Genomic DNA, 16,758 nt, shown 5'->3' on the forward strand with positions numbered 1-16,758 from the left:
AAGCTGTAATATGTTTCATTTTTGGCTTGGGGTTTAGATACACCTTAAAAAGCTTTGCTGCTCATAAAAACTTTACAATCATGCTGTAAACAAAGAATCAAAACCTATTGCAATATGTAGACCACGTTTTACAATCTAATAACTTTCTATTATAGTTCTTCCGATAAAATTCAAGCTGTCATGGTTCTTTTCATAAAAAATTTGCATGGATTATGTAAACTAAATTACATGGTTTATACACTGGGCAACTAAATTTTATTTTCCCCAATAGAGTTGAGCCGAACACACCCCCCCCCATCCCCCCCGGTTCCGTTAACACCAGCACTCTTTAACATCACAGAAGTTTGGACCTGAACCCCAAAACCTATTAAAAGCTATGGGATCCAAACTTGAAAAATCGAAATTGCCCAATTTGAAGGCTTATATGCAAGTTATTGGCCATAGAAAGGGTATGGGGGCCCAGGTCCTGGGGGACATGTATCAATGCAAACATTTTTTTTATAAAAGATTGTTTTACAGGAGCAGCATGGCTGCACAGTGATTGATGATGGATCTACATTGGGGGGACATTGTTTTTTTAATTTTTTAAAAGTCATTGTCAAAAACTGTGTGTGTTTTTATTTCTTTGACACTTTTTTTTGTAGAAGGGTGCCTTGTTAAAGGGGGCCTCCAGATTCTGATAAGCCCCCTTTTCGCAGAAGGGGTTGTCGGAAAGAGGACCTTAACCCCATCAACATGGTGACAAGGTGCTTTTGGGTGGGAGGGCAGAGCTGCTCGCTCCCCCCCCCTTTCCTGGCCTGCCAGGCAGCATGCTCGGATAAAGTACTGGTATGGATTTTACCAAGGGTCTGGTATGGTTGCTTAGAATGCACTGTTCAGCATGCAGTGCAGGGTGGGGCACTCGCATCCTGCCAAACGGGCGAACAGGTAATGTTTGGATCTAACTTTTGCTCAGCCTGAACTGTTCGCCCAACTCTATTCTCCAGTCAACTATCTGCCTCTTATTGGAAAACTTAAGGGTAGGAATGTTTTATTATTATTTAAAATGTGAAACAAAGGCATGTGGATGGGGCAAATTCAAATGACTTTTTAAACTAAGCTACTCATTTATAGAGTGTCCAATGGACAGTGAAAGTGTGTGGTGGGAAGGATGTTCCAGGTGATTCTTTGGATTCCATTTTGAATTACTGAAAAATTCAGTGATTCACTGTGTCCAAATGGCGAGAGTTAAAACCAGAGTCTCGCATAAGTAACATTTACCAAACCATAAATATCATGATTGTTATAGAACTCTCCAATTTTCCAATGAAGAATGGGCAAGCTAGCTTACTTTGTTAATTTTAAGCAGAACTAAACCCACCAATTTAACTGTCTCCCAAAACAGTTATATTTAACCACTTACCGCATACTAACGTAGGTCTACGTCGGTAAACTTTGTGGTAGTGTACCGGGATGATGCCTCTAGCTAGAGGCACCATCCCGGTACTGTGGTTTAGAGCCGACGGTTGGCTTTCCGTTGGTACCGACCGATGCGGCTCGGGAGCCGCTCGATCGGTACCCGGGGGGGCGGGAGGGGACGTCCCCCCCCTCCCGCCGCCTTCCGTGGCTTTGCCCGGGGCTCCCGTTCTACTGGGAGCCCCGAGCACCCAGCCGGCACGTCAGCCGGCTGGATGGAGTCCCGATGAATGCCGGAAACGGCATCGATCGGGTCTCCAATGACGTAACCCGGAGGCGGCGTACATGACGTCACTTCCGGGTTACTGTGCTGCAAAAGGCGGCAAATTTGAAAAACGGCTGTATGCAAAAATGCCGTTTTCGGCGTTTTGCATACAGGGAAGTATAGTGGAGGGGTCTAGGGTCTTTTAGACCCTCGATCCCTCCATAAAGTGTACCTGTCACTACATATTGCTGTCACAAGGGATGTTTACATTGCTTGTGACAGCAATAAAAGTGATCAGATTTTTTTTTTTTTTAAAACTTTAATAAAGTTAAAAAAATAAATAAAATAAATGGGAAAAAAAAAAAATTAGCCGCCCCCGTCACCGTTAGCTCGCGCACAAAAAAAAACGTATACGGAAGTCTAGCCGCAAATGAAATCGCTGTTCAAACCACACATGTGAGGTATCGCCGCGATCGCCAGAGCGTGAGCAATAATTTAAAAAAAAGAGCTACACTCTAACTCAAAACTGGTAACCGTTAAATAAATTTAAAGCCTCGCAGATTGAGATCTCTATTGACCGTAGTTTGTCGCGATCCCACGGGGGGGGCGCAATTTTAAACCATAACATGTTGGGTATCTATTTACTCGGCGTGACATGTTCTTTCACAATATACAAAAAAAATGGGCTAACTTTACTGTTTAGTATTTTTTAAAATTAGTGAAATGTGATTTTTCAAAAATTTTCCAAAAAAATGGCGCTTTAAAGACCGCTGCGCAAATACCGCGTGATAAAAAATATTACAATGACCGACATTTTATTCTCCAGAGTCTTTGCTAAAAAAATATATATAATGTTTGGGGGTTCTAAGTAGTTTTCTAGGAAAAAATACTGATTTAAACTTGTAAACAAAAAGTGTCCGAAATAGGGCTGGGGCTTAAGTGGTTAAGGCATGCCATAAATGAGAACTGTTACAGCTGCTCCCAACCGAACTGCCAAGCCATCAAACTGCTGGTGTCATTACTGATCACTTGCACAACCCCATGGCAACCGCAAATCAAAAAGTGGCAAAGGTGACAGCTTCCTTGGCTGTAAAGAATAAGGGGGTTTAGTTCTGCTTTAAGTATGTTGTGTGTACAAACTGCTAAGAATTTAGCCACTGAACATGAATGAGTTCTTTACCTTACTTTGAAAATAAAACATTAATAAATCATTTGGCATTTCCATACTTAGTTGTTAGACATGTTTACTTAAAGCAAAAAGTACCTAAAGTAGCCCATCTTGGGTAAGTAGTTTGAAGGAATTGATAAATAATTCCAATTCATTCCTCCTTCTTCAAAATACATTAAGCAGAACGAGTAGATGCCATCTGTGACAAGTACAGCTTGATAGGTGCTGGCCTGAAAAGGGACACATGAAAGCAAATCATGAAAACAGGCTAGGCATGCAGGATAGTCTATATCACAAACTAAGGGGACAATGAAATGTTATGCTAGCCAAACAAACCTGTAACCTTCTACCTGCTACAAAATACAAAAGTTACGATTGCATTACAGAGGAAATATAGTTGAATTTATTATTTGTTTAGCTACACAAGTAAAAGTGATTAACCTTCACATTGCATACATTACACAATCAGGTTCTGCTTTCTGTTCTGCCATGGTCCGCAATTGTTGCACTTTACAAGTGTATCGGGGGAAGTGGTTGAGTTAAAATGGTTTTATGAAAAGAGCATGTCCCTTTAATATTTCAGAGCTTTTGTATAATACATGCAAACATTTAAAGATATACACGTGTATAAATAACATACTGGTGCACCTGCGCTCTGGTAACAGACATCAACCAAATGGAACTATATGCAAAAGGAGAGCTCTGGCAGCACACAGTTAGTAGATTGAAGTAGTTAATTGAACATACTGTCAGTGAGTCATGCAGAAGTCGCTGCTCCAAGCCTCCATTTCAGCTGCTTTTATGGCATTTGCTTAAAGGTAAAAATTTATCAAAATGAGTAATCATCAGTGTGTGACTGTTCTACACCACTGACCCTGTCAGGCCTCAGAAATGTGTCCCAGTTACATCTCAGTGAGTGACCGTGAATCAGTAGGAAATATATATTAAAAGCTTAATGACAGTATTTGTGTGAGATCTGGAGGCAGCTATTCTGAATTGAGGGAGAAAGCCAATCCCTCCATTGCTGCATCACAGAACTAAATAGAGTAAAGTTTATTGGTGTCATATGATTCTTAGCTAAAATTAAGGCCAGGCGTTACTTGGAGGCCATAGGCAAACTAATAACTTCTCTCATACAATAATCAAGTGCATACTTAAATTGTACTGAGCAAGGGCTCAGAAAATGGAAGTTTAAAGCTGATGAGCACATGAGTGGCAGAAAAAGCTTTGTTGTAACGCAGCTGATAGAAAGAACTTTATACTTACTGTTGTTTCTTCAAGCAGAAAGCAATCTTGTAAATTTAAATTGGAACTGAACTCAAAAAGTGAAGATTTCTTAAGTTATAGGAATAAGGTTAGGAATATGTTAAAGGACCCTAAAAATGTGCCTTTTGTCTGGAATTTCTTCTGCTACACAAGGGTGCCTAGGCACGCCTGTGCCTATGGCCTCATAATAACTGTACATTTGTAGTGTAAGATGAAGGCACTGTGCTTCTGAAAACTAGTCTCAGGAAATTTGAGCAACAATTGGTGACATCATTACTGTACTTCTCACTTTTTTGTCTGCTGAAGGCTATGACATGGGAAAGCAGTACCGTCACACAGAGACACAGTGCAGAATAAGTAACAGGACAAGGGGCAGCTGCAGAGATATAAATGGCTATACTGGAGATTAGTCCTTTGCTCTATGAATGGCTTTTTTTGTCACAGCTTTCAGAGTTCATTTCTTTAAGTAACAACCCCTCCAAAGCTTTCATTAAAGGGTTAGTTCACCTTTACCAAAAACTGTCTATGCATATAAATGACATCTGACAATAAAATCAAACTGTGCAACTCAGCCATTACTGCTCACCTCCACCACCACAGGAGTGAAAACTTTCTCTGATTCTTCAAATACCCTTGTATGCTCTTTCTCTCCCCTTATACAGCATCTCTGAGCTGAGCTTTTGAGAGCTCAATTCTGTGATGGTGAACACTAACAAGGCTTCCCTTAGCAATGTCCTAGCCAGTGTTGGGGTAGTTACTCAAAAAATGTAACTAGTTACTAGTTACTTCTGTAAATTGTAATTAGATTACTTTACTAGTTACTGCATTTGAAAAGTAACTTCACTACTTATTACTTTACTTTCCTCTTTCTTAATTGACCGTGTAGAAGAAGATACATGACACTCTTTCTGCATAGAGTTTATTATATAAACACAGGCTTTGGGAAACATGAGAACAAAACCTGAAAAAAACAGAATAAAACATAAAGTGCAACAAAAAGTCATAAACTTCATCCCTCTCTATTCTTCCAAATAACGATTGTATCGCACGGCTTGGGTAACGCAGGAAAGCGCGTTCCTATAGCCTAGTAAAGTAGTGTAGTTACCTCCTATAGCCTAGTAAAGTAGTGTAGTTACCAATATTAGTATTGTAACTAGTTACATTACTTAGTTACCAAAAAAAGTAATGTAGTTACTGTAATCAGTTACTTTGTAACTAGTTACCCCCAACACTGGTCCTAGCAACATCCAAAGAGTATTCCAGCTGACCTTCAGGAGGTATGTGACTAGCCTATACCTGTAGCAAAGGCATTATTCAACTTTAGTCAAAGCTGCACAGTTTGTTTTTGTCCACAGATGTTACTGAATAGACCTTTTTTTGGTAAAGGTGAACTAACCCTTTAAGCAGTGGTTAAATATTAATGAAATAAAGCTGCACCACTTGACCACTAAAACCTCTTTGTCAACTGTTATCATTAAAATATACCATAAACACTTAATATGATAAATATATAAAATGGTAACAGTGATAACTTATTGCATCCTCAGTTACAACATCTACCCTATTACGCTGTCATAAATGATTTCCTATAATGAATTCATGTTCTCTTACCAAAAACTATATGTAAAGCTGTCTGCATACACTTGGATTTTTTCGCAACTATAATCTGTCAGGTCCATAAAATGTATCAACAGTTAAGGGCCTGGCTAAACAATATCTTCGTATATCCAAAGAGGACGATCCTCATGGTATAAAGTTTTTGGAAAATGTTTTTGTGTCAACATATAAAATCTGAAACAAAATGTGTGGCCATCATAACACATGTGAATGGCATGCAAGCATTCTAGTACAATTGTACCTGTGAAGAACTGAAGTAGTATGAAGGATATGGTAAAACTTGATACCAAGTTATCTTTATTGCCCAGAGAGCCTTGAAATTCGAAAAATTGTTGGAGAAATTCAATTTTATTTGCGATTCCAGTTCAGTTTTAAAATCTGAATTCTGGTTTGGATTGGCCTGGAAGTCATAAATCTGGAAAAAATATATATAAAATTGTTATAAACAAGACATTAAACCACTTAGATGCACCAATCAAAGGCACGGAAATTCTTATTTGCATTATAGAAAGTGAGCAGTGGCGGAACTACCAGGGGTGCAGCAGTCGCACCTGTGACTGGGCCCTGGAGTTCTGCCACTGAAGGGGGGCCCGTCCGCCCCCGCAGTGGGCCCGCCCACCCCCGCTCTCCCACCCTGAGGGGCCCGCCCATTTCGGCTGTGCTGCTGTTTAGGGGTCCGTTCTGCCGAGCATGGAAGGGGGGGAATGTACAGCCGGTCACTGAGGGGAGGCTGAGCTAAGCAGCACCATATCGCTACAACCTGGACCATCTAATCCCACCCCCTTCACCACCACCACTGCTGCCACTAATCCCACCCCCCTCACTGCCACTGCTGTCACCCTCCTCACCAACACAGCTGCCACTTATCCCACCCCCCTCACTGCCACTAATCCCACCCCCTCACTGCCACTGGTGCCACCCCCCTCACTACAGGCACTGCCACTAATCCCACCCCCTCACTGCCACTGGTGACACCCCCTCACCACCACCGCTGCCACTAATCCCACCCCCTTCACCACCACTGCCACTGATCCCACTGTCTTCACCACCACCACTGCCACTGATCCCATCTCCCCTAACCATCACCACCGGTGCCACTGATCACCCCCCTCACCACCACCACTGCTACTGATCCCACCCTCTTCACCACCACTGCTGCCACTGATCCCACCTCTTTTTCCCACCACTACTGCTACTCATCCCGTCCCACTAGAGCTGCCACTGATACCACCCCCTCACCACCACCACCACTGCAACTGGCCACCCCCTTTCCCACCACCACAGCTGCCACTAATCCTACCCCCTTCACCAACACTGCCACTGATCCGACCCTCTTCACCACCACTGCTGCCACTGATTTCACCTCTTTTTCCCACCACCGCTGCCACTCATCCCACCCCCTTCACCACCACCACTGCTACTCATCCCAACCCACCTCAGCTGTCACCGATCCCTTCCCCCTCACCACTGCTGCCACTCGCTACCCCCCTCACTACCACCACTGCTGCCACTGATCTTCCCCCTCACCATCATCACTGCCACTCATCCCACCCTCTTCACCACCACCACCACTGCTACACATCCCATCTCACCACCACCACCACCACCACTTCCACCCATCCCATATCACCACCACTGCTGCCACTCATCCCATCACACCACTGCTGCCACTCATCCCATCCCACCACCACTGACACTCATCCCATCCCATTCCACCACCACTGGTATCAATCCCATCCCATCAATGCTGCCACTCATCCCATCCCATCACTGCTGCCACTCATCCCATCCCACCACTACTGACACTCATCCCATCCCACCACCACTGACACTCATCCCATCACTGCTGCTACTCATCCCATCCCATCACTGCTGCCACTCATCCCATCACTGCTGCCATCCATCCCATCCCACCATCCCACCACCACTGATCCGACCCTCTTCACCACCACTGCTGCCACTGATTCCACCTCCTTTTCCCACCACCGCTGCCACTCATCCCACCCCCTTCACCACCACCACTGCTACTCATCCCAACCCACCTCAGCTGTCACCGATCCCTTCCCCCTCACCACTGCTGCCACTCGCTACCCCCCTCACTACCACCACTGCTGCCACTGATCTTCCCCCTCACCATCATCACTGCCACTCATCCCACCCTCTTCACCACCACCACCACTGCTACACATCCCATCTCACCACCACCACCACTTCCACTCATCCCATATCACCACCACTGCTGCCACTCATCCCATCACACCACTGCTGCCACTCATCCCATCCCACCACCACTGACATTCATCCCATCCCATTCCACCACCACTGGCACTCATCCCATCCCATCAATGCTGCCACTCATCCCATCCCATCACTGCTGCCACTCATCCCATCCCACCACTACTGACACTCATCCCATCCCACCACCACTGACACTCATCCCATCACTGCTGCCACTCATCCCATCCCATCACTGCTGCCACTCATCCCATCCCATCACTGCTGCCATCCATCCCATCCCACCACCGCTGCCACTGATCCCATCCCATCCCCCAATCACTAACACCACTCATTCCAACCCCATGCTCCAGGGGGTCCATGCCTCACCCCTGTACACCTGGATAGGAGGGGCAGTGGGGTGCCATATAGATTATGCAATCCCTTCTCTGCTGCAGGAGTTCCTTTATATGTCGCCCCGTCTATCCAGGTGTACAGGAGTGATGCATGGGGCTGGGTCACCCCGGGGGTCAGGTGGGCCCATCATGGTTTCTTGAACTGGGGCCCTGAAGGTTCTAGTTATGCCTCTGGAAGTGATAATGAATGATATTTATATAACTGATTACTGAATACAGCAATTAGAAAAAAACAGATGTTTACTAATTAAGTATGATAGCATCATTATTCTAAATCTATAATTTCTAGACTAATGCTATATTATAATTAAAAAAAGTCACTATAAGTTGAATAAATATCTACAGAACAGTACTGTCACTGACAGTACTACTGGCTTTCTGGTCAGAGATTTAAAGTTTATCTAAAACCAAAACATTTTTTTTTACTTATAATAGAGTAGGAAAGGGATACAACATTGAACATCTGTCATATTGTATTGCTGCCTGTGTCCTCACTGGGGAGATTCATCTTCTCTATATGATCTCCAAAACATAAATAGCACCTGAAAGTAATGGAAAATCCAACATTTCAAGTTGTCAAGGGAAGAGGCAGAAAGAGGATTCTTTCAATGAGCACTGGTGACAACTAGGGTTTGCTCTAACTAACTGATTATGTCTACAGGACAAGACAGGAAGTGAAAGTAATTCTACCCAATGGGAAACAGATGGCAGAAAGAGTAAAAAAAATAGGCAACATTGGTTTTAATGTATCAGGCTGTAATACATTTTTATAAACTATCTTAAGATATAGATTAGTCTCACCTGGTAGTACAAATCCCCTGTACGGGAAAAGTCAGCATCTGCCCAGAAAACAGCAATCATGGGTGCCGTGGAATTGTCGTTGTTGTAGAAATTACTTAATGGGTAAGGCATTGTGTAAATGGGGTCATAAGAATTCCGACGAAATATGATAACACCATTGTCTGTGAACTGTGGATAAGAAAATAAGAAAAAAAAATCATATTAATCAGTTTAGGCAGACGATCTATAAATGTATATTACATAAGGGTTGATGATAAATTAGTATTTCAAATATTATACAATTATTTACAGCCAAGCATTTAAGAATGGGTTACAAGATGGAACTGAGTCTCCAGCTTTTTTTCAGCCATAGTACAATATTATTCACAACAATTAATGCAGAGCTCCATATTGCCTCATCAAAATAGAGTGAGTTTAGTGAGGAAGTGAGGAGAATCATAATTAAAAAATTGGGTGAATAATAACTTAAATTAAACAAAGGAAAGCTGTTCCACACTAGTGATGGACGAACAGCGGCCGGGGCGGTTCGCGAACGTCAGACGCAAATTTTCTCAAAAGTCTGCGAGCCTCGAGTTTGCGGCGGGCCCCATTGACTTTTTAGGCGAACTTTAAAAACCTTTAGGTCATATTTGCAGCCACAAAAGACTTACTAGCTGTGCACAAATAGACCCAGCACATGGACAATGTCATACCAGAAGTATTGCAATTGGAAAAGTTGCCCTCAATTTTTTTTTTTTACAGCAAAAAATGTTTTATTTTTTTTCATAAATCAGCCAGAACTGACAGCAGCCGGTAAATACATGTCAAATACATATAGGGTCCATTCACACATCTGTAAAATGGGTGCGCAACCATTCCACAATTTGGCGGAACCTTTACAGACCCATTGATTTTCAATTCCAGTCTGAAAAATTAGGCATTCACAGGATAAAGTAGTAAGCGTCGGCCATTTCAGGCCCAAAAAATTAGCCCACATGTGTTTACCTGACAGCTAAGAACATTGTATTCTGTGGCTGAAGGTACATTAGGCATTCACAGGATACAGAAGTAAGTGTCGGCCATGAAAGGTCCTAAAAATTAGCCCACATGCGTTTACCTGACAGTTGAGAACGTAGTATTTGGTGGCTGGAGGGAGGTACATTAGGCATTCACAGGATACAGAAGGAAATTTCGGCCAGTATAGGCCCCAAAAATTAGCCCACATGGGTTTATCTGACAGCTAAGAACGTAGTATTTGGTGGCTGGAGGGAGATACATTAGCCATTCACAGGATACAGAAGTAAGTGTCGGCCTGTATAGGCCCCAAAAATTAGCCCACATGGGTTTACCTGACAGCTAAGAACGTAGTATTTGGTGGCTGGAGGTACATTAGGCATTCACAATAAAAAGAAGTAAGTGTCGGCCAGTATAGGCCCCAAAAATTAGACCACATGGGTTTACCTGACAGCTAAGAACGTAGTATTCTGTGGCTGAAGGTACATTAGGCATTCACAGTATACAGAAGTAAGTGTCGGCATGTATAGGCCCCAACAATTAGCCCACATGGGTTTACCTGACAGCTAAGAACTTAGTATTTGGTGTCTGGAGGTACATTAGGCATTCACAGGATACAGAATAAGTGACGGCCAGTATAGGCCCCAAAAATTAGCCCACATGGGTTTACCTGACAGCTAAGAACATAGTATTTTGTGGCTGGAGGTACATTAGGCATTCAAAGGATACAGAAGTAAGTGTCGGCCAGTATAGGATCCAAAAATTAGCCCACATGGGTTTACCTGACAGCTAAGAACGTAGCATTCTGTGGCTGAAGGTTCATTAGGCATTCACAGTATACAGAAGTGTTGGCCTGTATAGGCCCCAATAATTAGCCCACATGGGTTTAAGTGACAGCTAAGAATGTAGTATTTTGTGGCTGGAGGTACATTAGGCATTCACAGGATACAGAAGTAAGCGTCGGCCATGAAGCGCCCCAAAAATTTGCCCACATTAGTTTACCTGACAGCTGAGAACGTAGTATTTGGTGGCTGGAGGGAGGTACATTAGGCATTCACAGGATACAGAAGGAAATGTCGGCCTGTATAGGCCCCAACAATTAGCCCACATGGGTTTACCTGACAGCTAAGATGTCAGGTCACCTGTGGCCAGGTGACAACTGCACCCTGTTGGAGGCAGGGGCGCAGCGCAAGGTAGTGAACCCAATAGCAGACTGCTGTGAATGGACTGGAACGTGAGCCCAAGATTCCCCCGGGCGCGGAGTCTAAGACCCAGCAGGTGTTCACCAGAGCCTCTAGTGGTGAGGATGGACTTCGCTGCAGCTGGGCCCAGGTCGCTGCCCCTGGGGTCCCCCAGGTCACGCTCCGTAGGGAGAGAAGGGAAGCAGCCACTCAGGACAGAATGGTGATGGTTAAGCCAAGGTCAGGGTAACAGGCAAACAAGGGTAGTCAAGGGACAGGCCAGAGGTCAGGGTAACAGGCAAACAGGAATGGTCGGAGACAAGCCAAGTCGGTACAATAGAAGAGTAGTTCAAGCACACGGCAAACAGGAAACTAATACTGTTGAACAGCAAAGCAGACCTGCAGTGCATTGGTTAATATAGACTTCCTGTGATGACCTGGGCGGGGCAGGAACAGGAAGTAGAAGTGATAAAAAGGATCCAGAAATGCAGTCTGACCTCTAATACAGACATGAAGGTACAGGTAAGCTGGCCAAGCTCTATTGCAAGTCCATGACATAAGAACTTAGTATTTGGTGGCTGGAGGTACATTAGGCATTCACAGGATACAGAAGTAAGTGTCGGCCAGTATAGGACCCAACAATTAGCCCACATGGGTTTACCTGACAGCTAAGAACGTAGCATTCTGTGGCTGAAGGTTCATTAGGCATTCACAGTATACAGAAGTAAGTGTTGGCCTGTATAGGCCCCAAAAATTAGCCCACGTGGGTTTAAGTGACATCTAAGAACGTAGTATTTTGTGGCTGGAGGTACATTAGGCATTCACAGGATACAGAAGGAAATGTCGGCCAGTATAGGCCCCAAAAATTAGCCCACATGGGTTTATCTGACAGCTAAGAACGTAGTATTTGGTGGCTGGAGGGAGGTACATTAGCCATTCACAGGATACAGAAGTAAGTGTCGGTCTGTATAGGCCCCAAAAATTAGCCCACATGGGTTTACCTGACAGCTAAGAACGTAGTATTTGGTGGCTGGAGGTACATTAGGCATTCACAGTATACAGAAGTAAGTGTCGGCCTGTATAGGCCCCAACAATTAGCCCACATGGGTTTACCTGACAGCTAAGAACTTAGTATTTGGTGGCTGGAGGTACATTAGGCATTCACAGGATACAGAAGTAAGTGTCGGCCAGTATAGGCCCCAAAAATTAGCCCACATGGGTTTACCTGACAGCTAAGAACATAGTATTTTGTGGCTGGAGGTACATTAGGCATTCACAGGAAACAGAAGTAAGTGTCGGCCAGTATTGGACCCAACAATTAGCCCACATGGGTTTACCTGACAGCTAAGAACGTAGCATTCTGTGGCTGAAGGTTCATTAGGCATTCACAGGAAACAGAAGTAAGTGTCGGCCAGTATAGGCCCCAAAAATTAGCCCACATGGGTTTACCTGACAGCTAAGAACATAGTATTTAGTGGTTGGGGGTACATTAGGCATTCACAGGATACAGAATTAAGTGTCGGCCAGTATAGGCCCCAAATATTAGCCCACATGGGTTTACCTGACAGCAAAGAAAGTTGTATTCTGTGGCTGAAGGTACATTGGGCATTCACAGAAAAAATAATTGCCTGCTCTTAAAGGCCGCAACAATTTTGATTCAATGGACATGAAATGCCTTTTATGCTGCTGTATTTAGCGAAGACAAGGACCAGGAATTGTTGTGGGTGGATGGCGGTCTGGCAGATATTTGTGGCATGGCATGAGGAATTTCAATGAAACATGGTCTACTGGTCACATGTGTTGAATTCCTCAGAGATCCATACCTCATTCATTTTTCTAAATGTGAGGTAGTCTACACTGTCATGAGCTAGGCGAGTGTGCTTATCAGTCACGATCCCCCCTGCTGCGCTGAACGTCCTTTCGGACAGGACACTGGACGGGGGGCAAGCCAACATTTCCATTGCAAATTTTGCAAGCTCTGGCCAGAGGTAAAGACTGCCCACCCAGTAGTCCAGGGGCTCATCACTACTCAGAGCATCCACATAGGCCGTTACTCTCATGTAGTCGGAAATCTGTCGGTCTAGGCATTCACTGATGCTGGATCCAGAGTACAGCTGTCTATGGTTCGGCTGAAAGGAGGATCTCATATATGAAGTGATTAAGACATCTTCAAACCGCCCTCTTCTTGCAGGCGCTGTTGGATTGCTACCCGCAACTGTCTCTCTGTGACTAGAAATTCCTCTGCCAGCGCAGGAAAAAGCAGAATGCAGCATTTCCCGCAGCAAGGCCTGGAAGTGCTGCATTCAGACCACCCTCTCTGATTGTGGTAACATGTCTACCATTTTCGTTTGTCCTGGGGGTCTAAGTACGTTGCCACCCAGTACTGGTCCTTGGCCTTTATGCTTTTTATACGGGAGTCCCCCTTAAAACACTGGAGCATGAAGGCCCCCATTCGCACTAAACTGGAAGCGGTGTAGTGGCCTGCTTCCAGCTCATCATCCAGGATAATGTTGTCCTTGTTCTCCTCCCCCATCCACGGATAACACAAGGGATCCCAGAAAGGTTTAAAGCATGCTCTTCTTGCTCCTCCTCATACGCCCCCCCCGGCACCATCCTCCTCTGACTCCTCCTCAGACTCCTGCTGTTGACTTGTGTCAGATGGAGTAGCACCCACTGGGAATTCATCCAACATTGCGACTTCCTCATCTTCCTGCTTGTGCTCCTCGATGTCACTGATGGCACCCTGGCCGTGACTGATGAGTTTGGTGATCTCATCGAATGGCCACAGAAGTCTGCATGCGTCACGCATGAGCAGCCACTGGCGAGGTGAAAGAAACCCAAGCTACCGCAGAGTTCATACAGGTAGTCGTTAACTGCACGTTTCTGCTGGAGCAGCCTATCAAGCATATGCAACGTTGAATTCCATTGCGTTGGGCAGTCACAAATAAGATGCCTGATGGGCAGGTTGTGTCGCCGCTGAATGTCAGCAAGGCGAGCCATGGCTATGTAAGATCTTCTAAAATGGCCCGAGATTTTCCTGGCCTGCCGCAAGACGTCCTGGACCCCAGGGTATTTGGCAATGAATTGCTTCACGACCAAGTTCAGGACGTGCGCCATGCATGGCACATGTGTTACCTTGCCTTGCGAAAGTATTCGGCCCCCTTGAACTTTTCGACCTTTTGCCACATTTCAGGCTTCAAATATAAAGATATAAAACTGTAATTTTTTGTGAAGAATCAACAAGTGGGACACAATCATGAAGTGGAATGAAATGTATTGGATATTTTCAAACTTTTTTAACAAATAAAAAACTGAAAAATTGGGAATGCAATATTATTCAGCCCCCTTAAGTTAATACTTTGTAGCGCCACCTTTTGCTGCGATTACAGCTGTAAGTCGCTTGGGGTATGTATCTATCAGTTTTGCACATCGAGAGACTGAAATCTTTGCACATTCCTCCTTGCAAAACAGCTCGAGCTCAGTGAGGTTGGATGGAGAGCGTTTGGGAACAGCAGTTTTCAGTTCTTTCCACAGATTCTCGATTGGATTCAGGTCTGGACTTTGACTTGGCCATTCTAACACCTGGATATGTTTATTTGTGAATAGAGTTGAGCGGACACCTGGATGTCTGTGTTCGTCGGGTTCGGTCGAACTTGAAAAAAAAGTCCGGGTCCGTTTCCCGGACTTTTTTCGAACTTTACCCGGACACCGAACCCCATTGAAGTCAATGGGGACCCGAACTTTCAGGCACTAAAATGGCTCTAAAACACCAATGGAAAGGGCTAGAGTGCTGCAAATGGCAGCAAAACGTAAGTTAAGAGCATGGCAAGTGCTCTGCAAACAAATGTGGATAGGGAAATAACTTAAAACAACAAAAAAAAAAAACAGAAAAATAAAACAATGTTCTTCATCTGTGAAGGACGAGGCCCATATGGAGTAGGAGGGAGGTTGAGGTGGTGGTGGATGTGCCGGTGTCATAGGCGTGCGCACGGGGTGTGCCGGGTGTGCCTGGGCACACCCTAATCACCTAGGGTACATTAGCATTATCGCTCTGTTTGCCAGTGAGGAGATGGGAAAGATCTCCCTCGGACCTGCTCTGCCATAAGCAAAGTGCCACACACTTCTATTTCACTTTGCCAGCAGGGAGAGTAATGTATCGGGGCCATATACATGTAGGCAAACACATGAATGTGTATTTAAACTTTGGGGTGCACACCCTAATGCAATAGGCTGTGCACACCTATGGGCGGTGTAGGTGGAAGCGGCGGTGGAGGAGGACGAGGTAGCCAACACTGCTTTTTTTCAGTCATTTTAAATGAGGGTACACCCCAAAAGAGTGAGAAAGAGCAAAAATAGAACAATGGCTGGGTAAGGTCAGTATCCATCTCTATTCTGCACAAGGTACGGAAAAGTCCTGTGGGATCCATGCCTGGTTCATTTTAATGAACGTGAGCTTGTCCACATTGTCTCTGGACAGGCGGCTGCGCTTGTCTGTGATAACGCCCCCAGCCGTGCTAAATACACGTTCAGATAATACACTGGCTGCAGGGCACGCCAGCACCTCCAAGGCGTAAAGGGCAAGCTCAGGCCATGTGCCCAATTTGGAGACCCAGAAGTTGAAGGGGGCAGACCCGTCATTCACTACATGTAGGCGTGTGCACACATACTGCTCCACCATGTTGGTCAAATGCTGCCTCCTGCTAAGACGTTCCATATGAGCTGCTGGTGCTGCTGTTTGTTGTGGCGTGCTGACAAAGCTTTTCCACATTTCGGCCATGTTAACCCTGCCTTCTGAGGTGCTGGCGGTGCCCTGGTTGCATTGGCGTCCTCTTCCTCCTCCTTCTCTGCCTTGGCTTTGTGCTTCCACTGTGGCCCCGCTGTCAGGTGGGAATGCCAGCAGCATCCCGTCTACCAGCGTGCGCTTGTACTTGCGCATCTTGCGATCGCGCTCCAGTGAGTGAATTAAGGATGGTACGTTGTCCTTGTAACAGGGATCCAGCAGCGTGGCCACCCAGTAATCAGCACAAGTTAGAATGTGGGCAACTCGCGGTTGTTGTGGAGACACTGCAGCATGTAATCGCTCATGTGTGCCAGGCTGCCCAGAGGCAATGAAAGGCTGTCCTCTGTGGGAGGTGTATCGTCTGTGTCCTCTGTATCCCCCCAGCCACGCACCAGTGATGGCCATGAGCTGGCCTGGGTGCCACCCTGCTGTGAACATGGTTCCATCTCCTCCTCCATCTCCTCATCCTCCAGAACTGTGCCCCTGCTGGACAATTGTGTCCCTGGCGTTTGTGGGTGCAGGAACCCACCCTCGGAGCCACTTGTGAATGACTGCCCTGAAAGTCTTGGAAATGTTACCTCTTCATCCTCCTCCTCCTCCTCATCCTGTGCCACATCCTCTTCCATCATCGCCCGAATCGTTTTTTGAAGGAGGCATTGAAG

At 45.2% G+C, this 16,758-nt stretch overlaps 2 protein-coding genes across 2 annotated transcripts in view; both read right to left on the minus strand.

Annotated features, from left to right (window-relative positions):
- Nucleotides 1-6,362, minus strand: part of LOC309550512 (uncharacterized protein) — a gene marked incomplete at both ends in the record, with an annotated part of 232,977 nt that extends 226,615 nt beyond the window's left edge. Inside the window, 3 exon segments of the mRNA XM_082250875.1 lie at nt 2,925-3,058; nt 5,953-6,126; nt 6,345-6,362. Of these exon segments, the coding sequence (XP_082107001.1) occupies nt 2,925-3,058; nt 5,953-6,126; nt 6,345-6,362 (326 nt within the window).
- Nucleotides 6,363-8,832: 2,470 nt separating this feature from the next.
- LOC309550513 (uncharacterized protein) overlaps nt 8,833-16,758 on the minus strand; it is a gene marked incomplete at both ends in the record, with an annotated part of 141,269 nt that continues 133,343 nt past the window's right edge. The window contains 2 exons of the mRNA XM_082250876.1: nt 8,833-8,883; nt 9,143-9,310. Of these exons, the coding sequence (XP_082107002.1) occupies nt 8,833-8,883; nt 9,143-9,310 (219 nt within the window). The remainder of the gene's footprint in view (nt 8,884-9,142; nt 9,311-16,758) is intronic.

The sequence above is a fragment of the Pelophylax lessonae genome (assembly GCF_965119305.1).
Source record: "Pelophylax lessonae genome assembly, chromosome: 3".
Taxonomy (NCBI): Eukaryota; Metazoa; Chordata; class Amphibia; order Anura; family Ranidae; genus Pelophylax; species Pelophylax lessonae.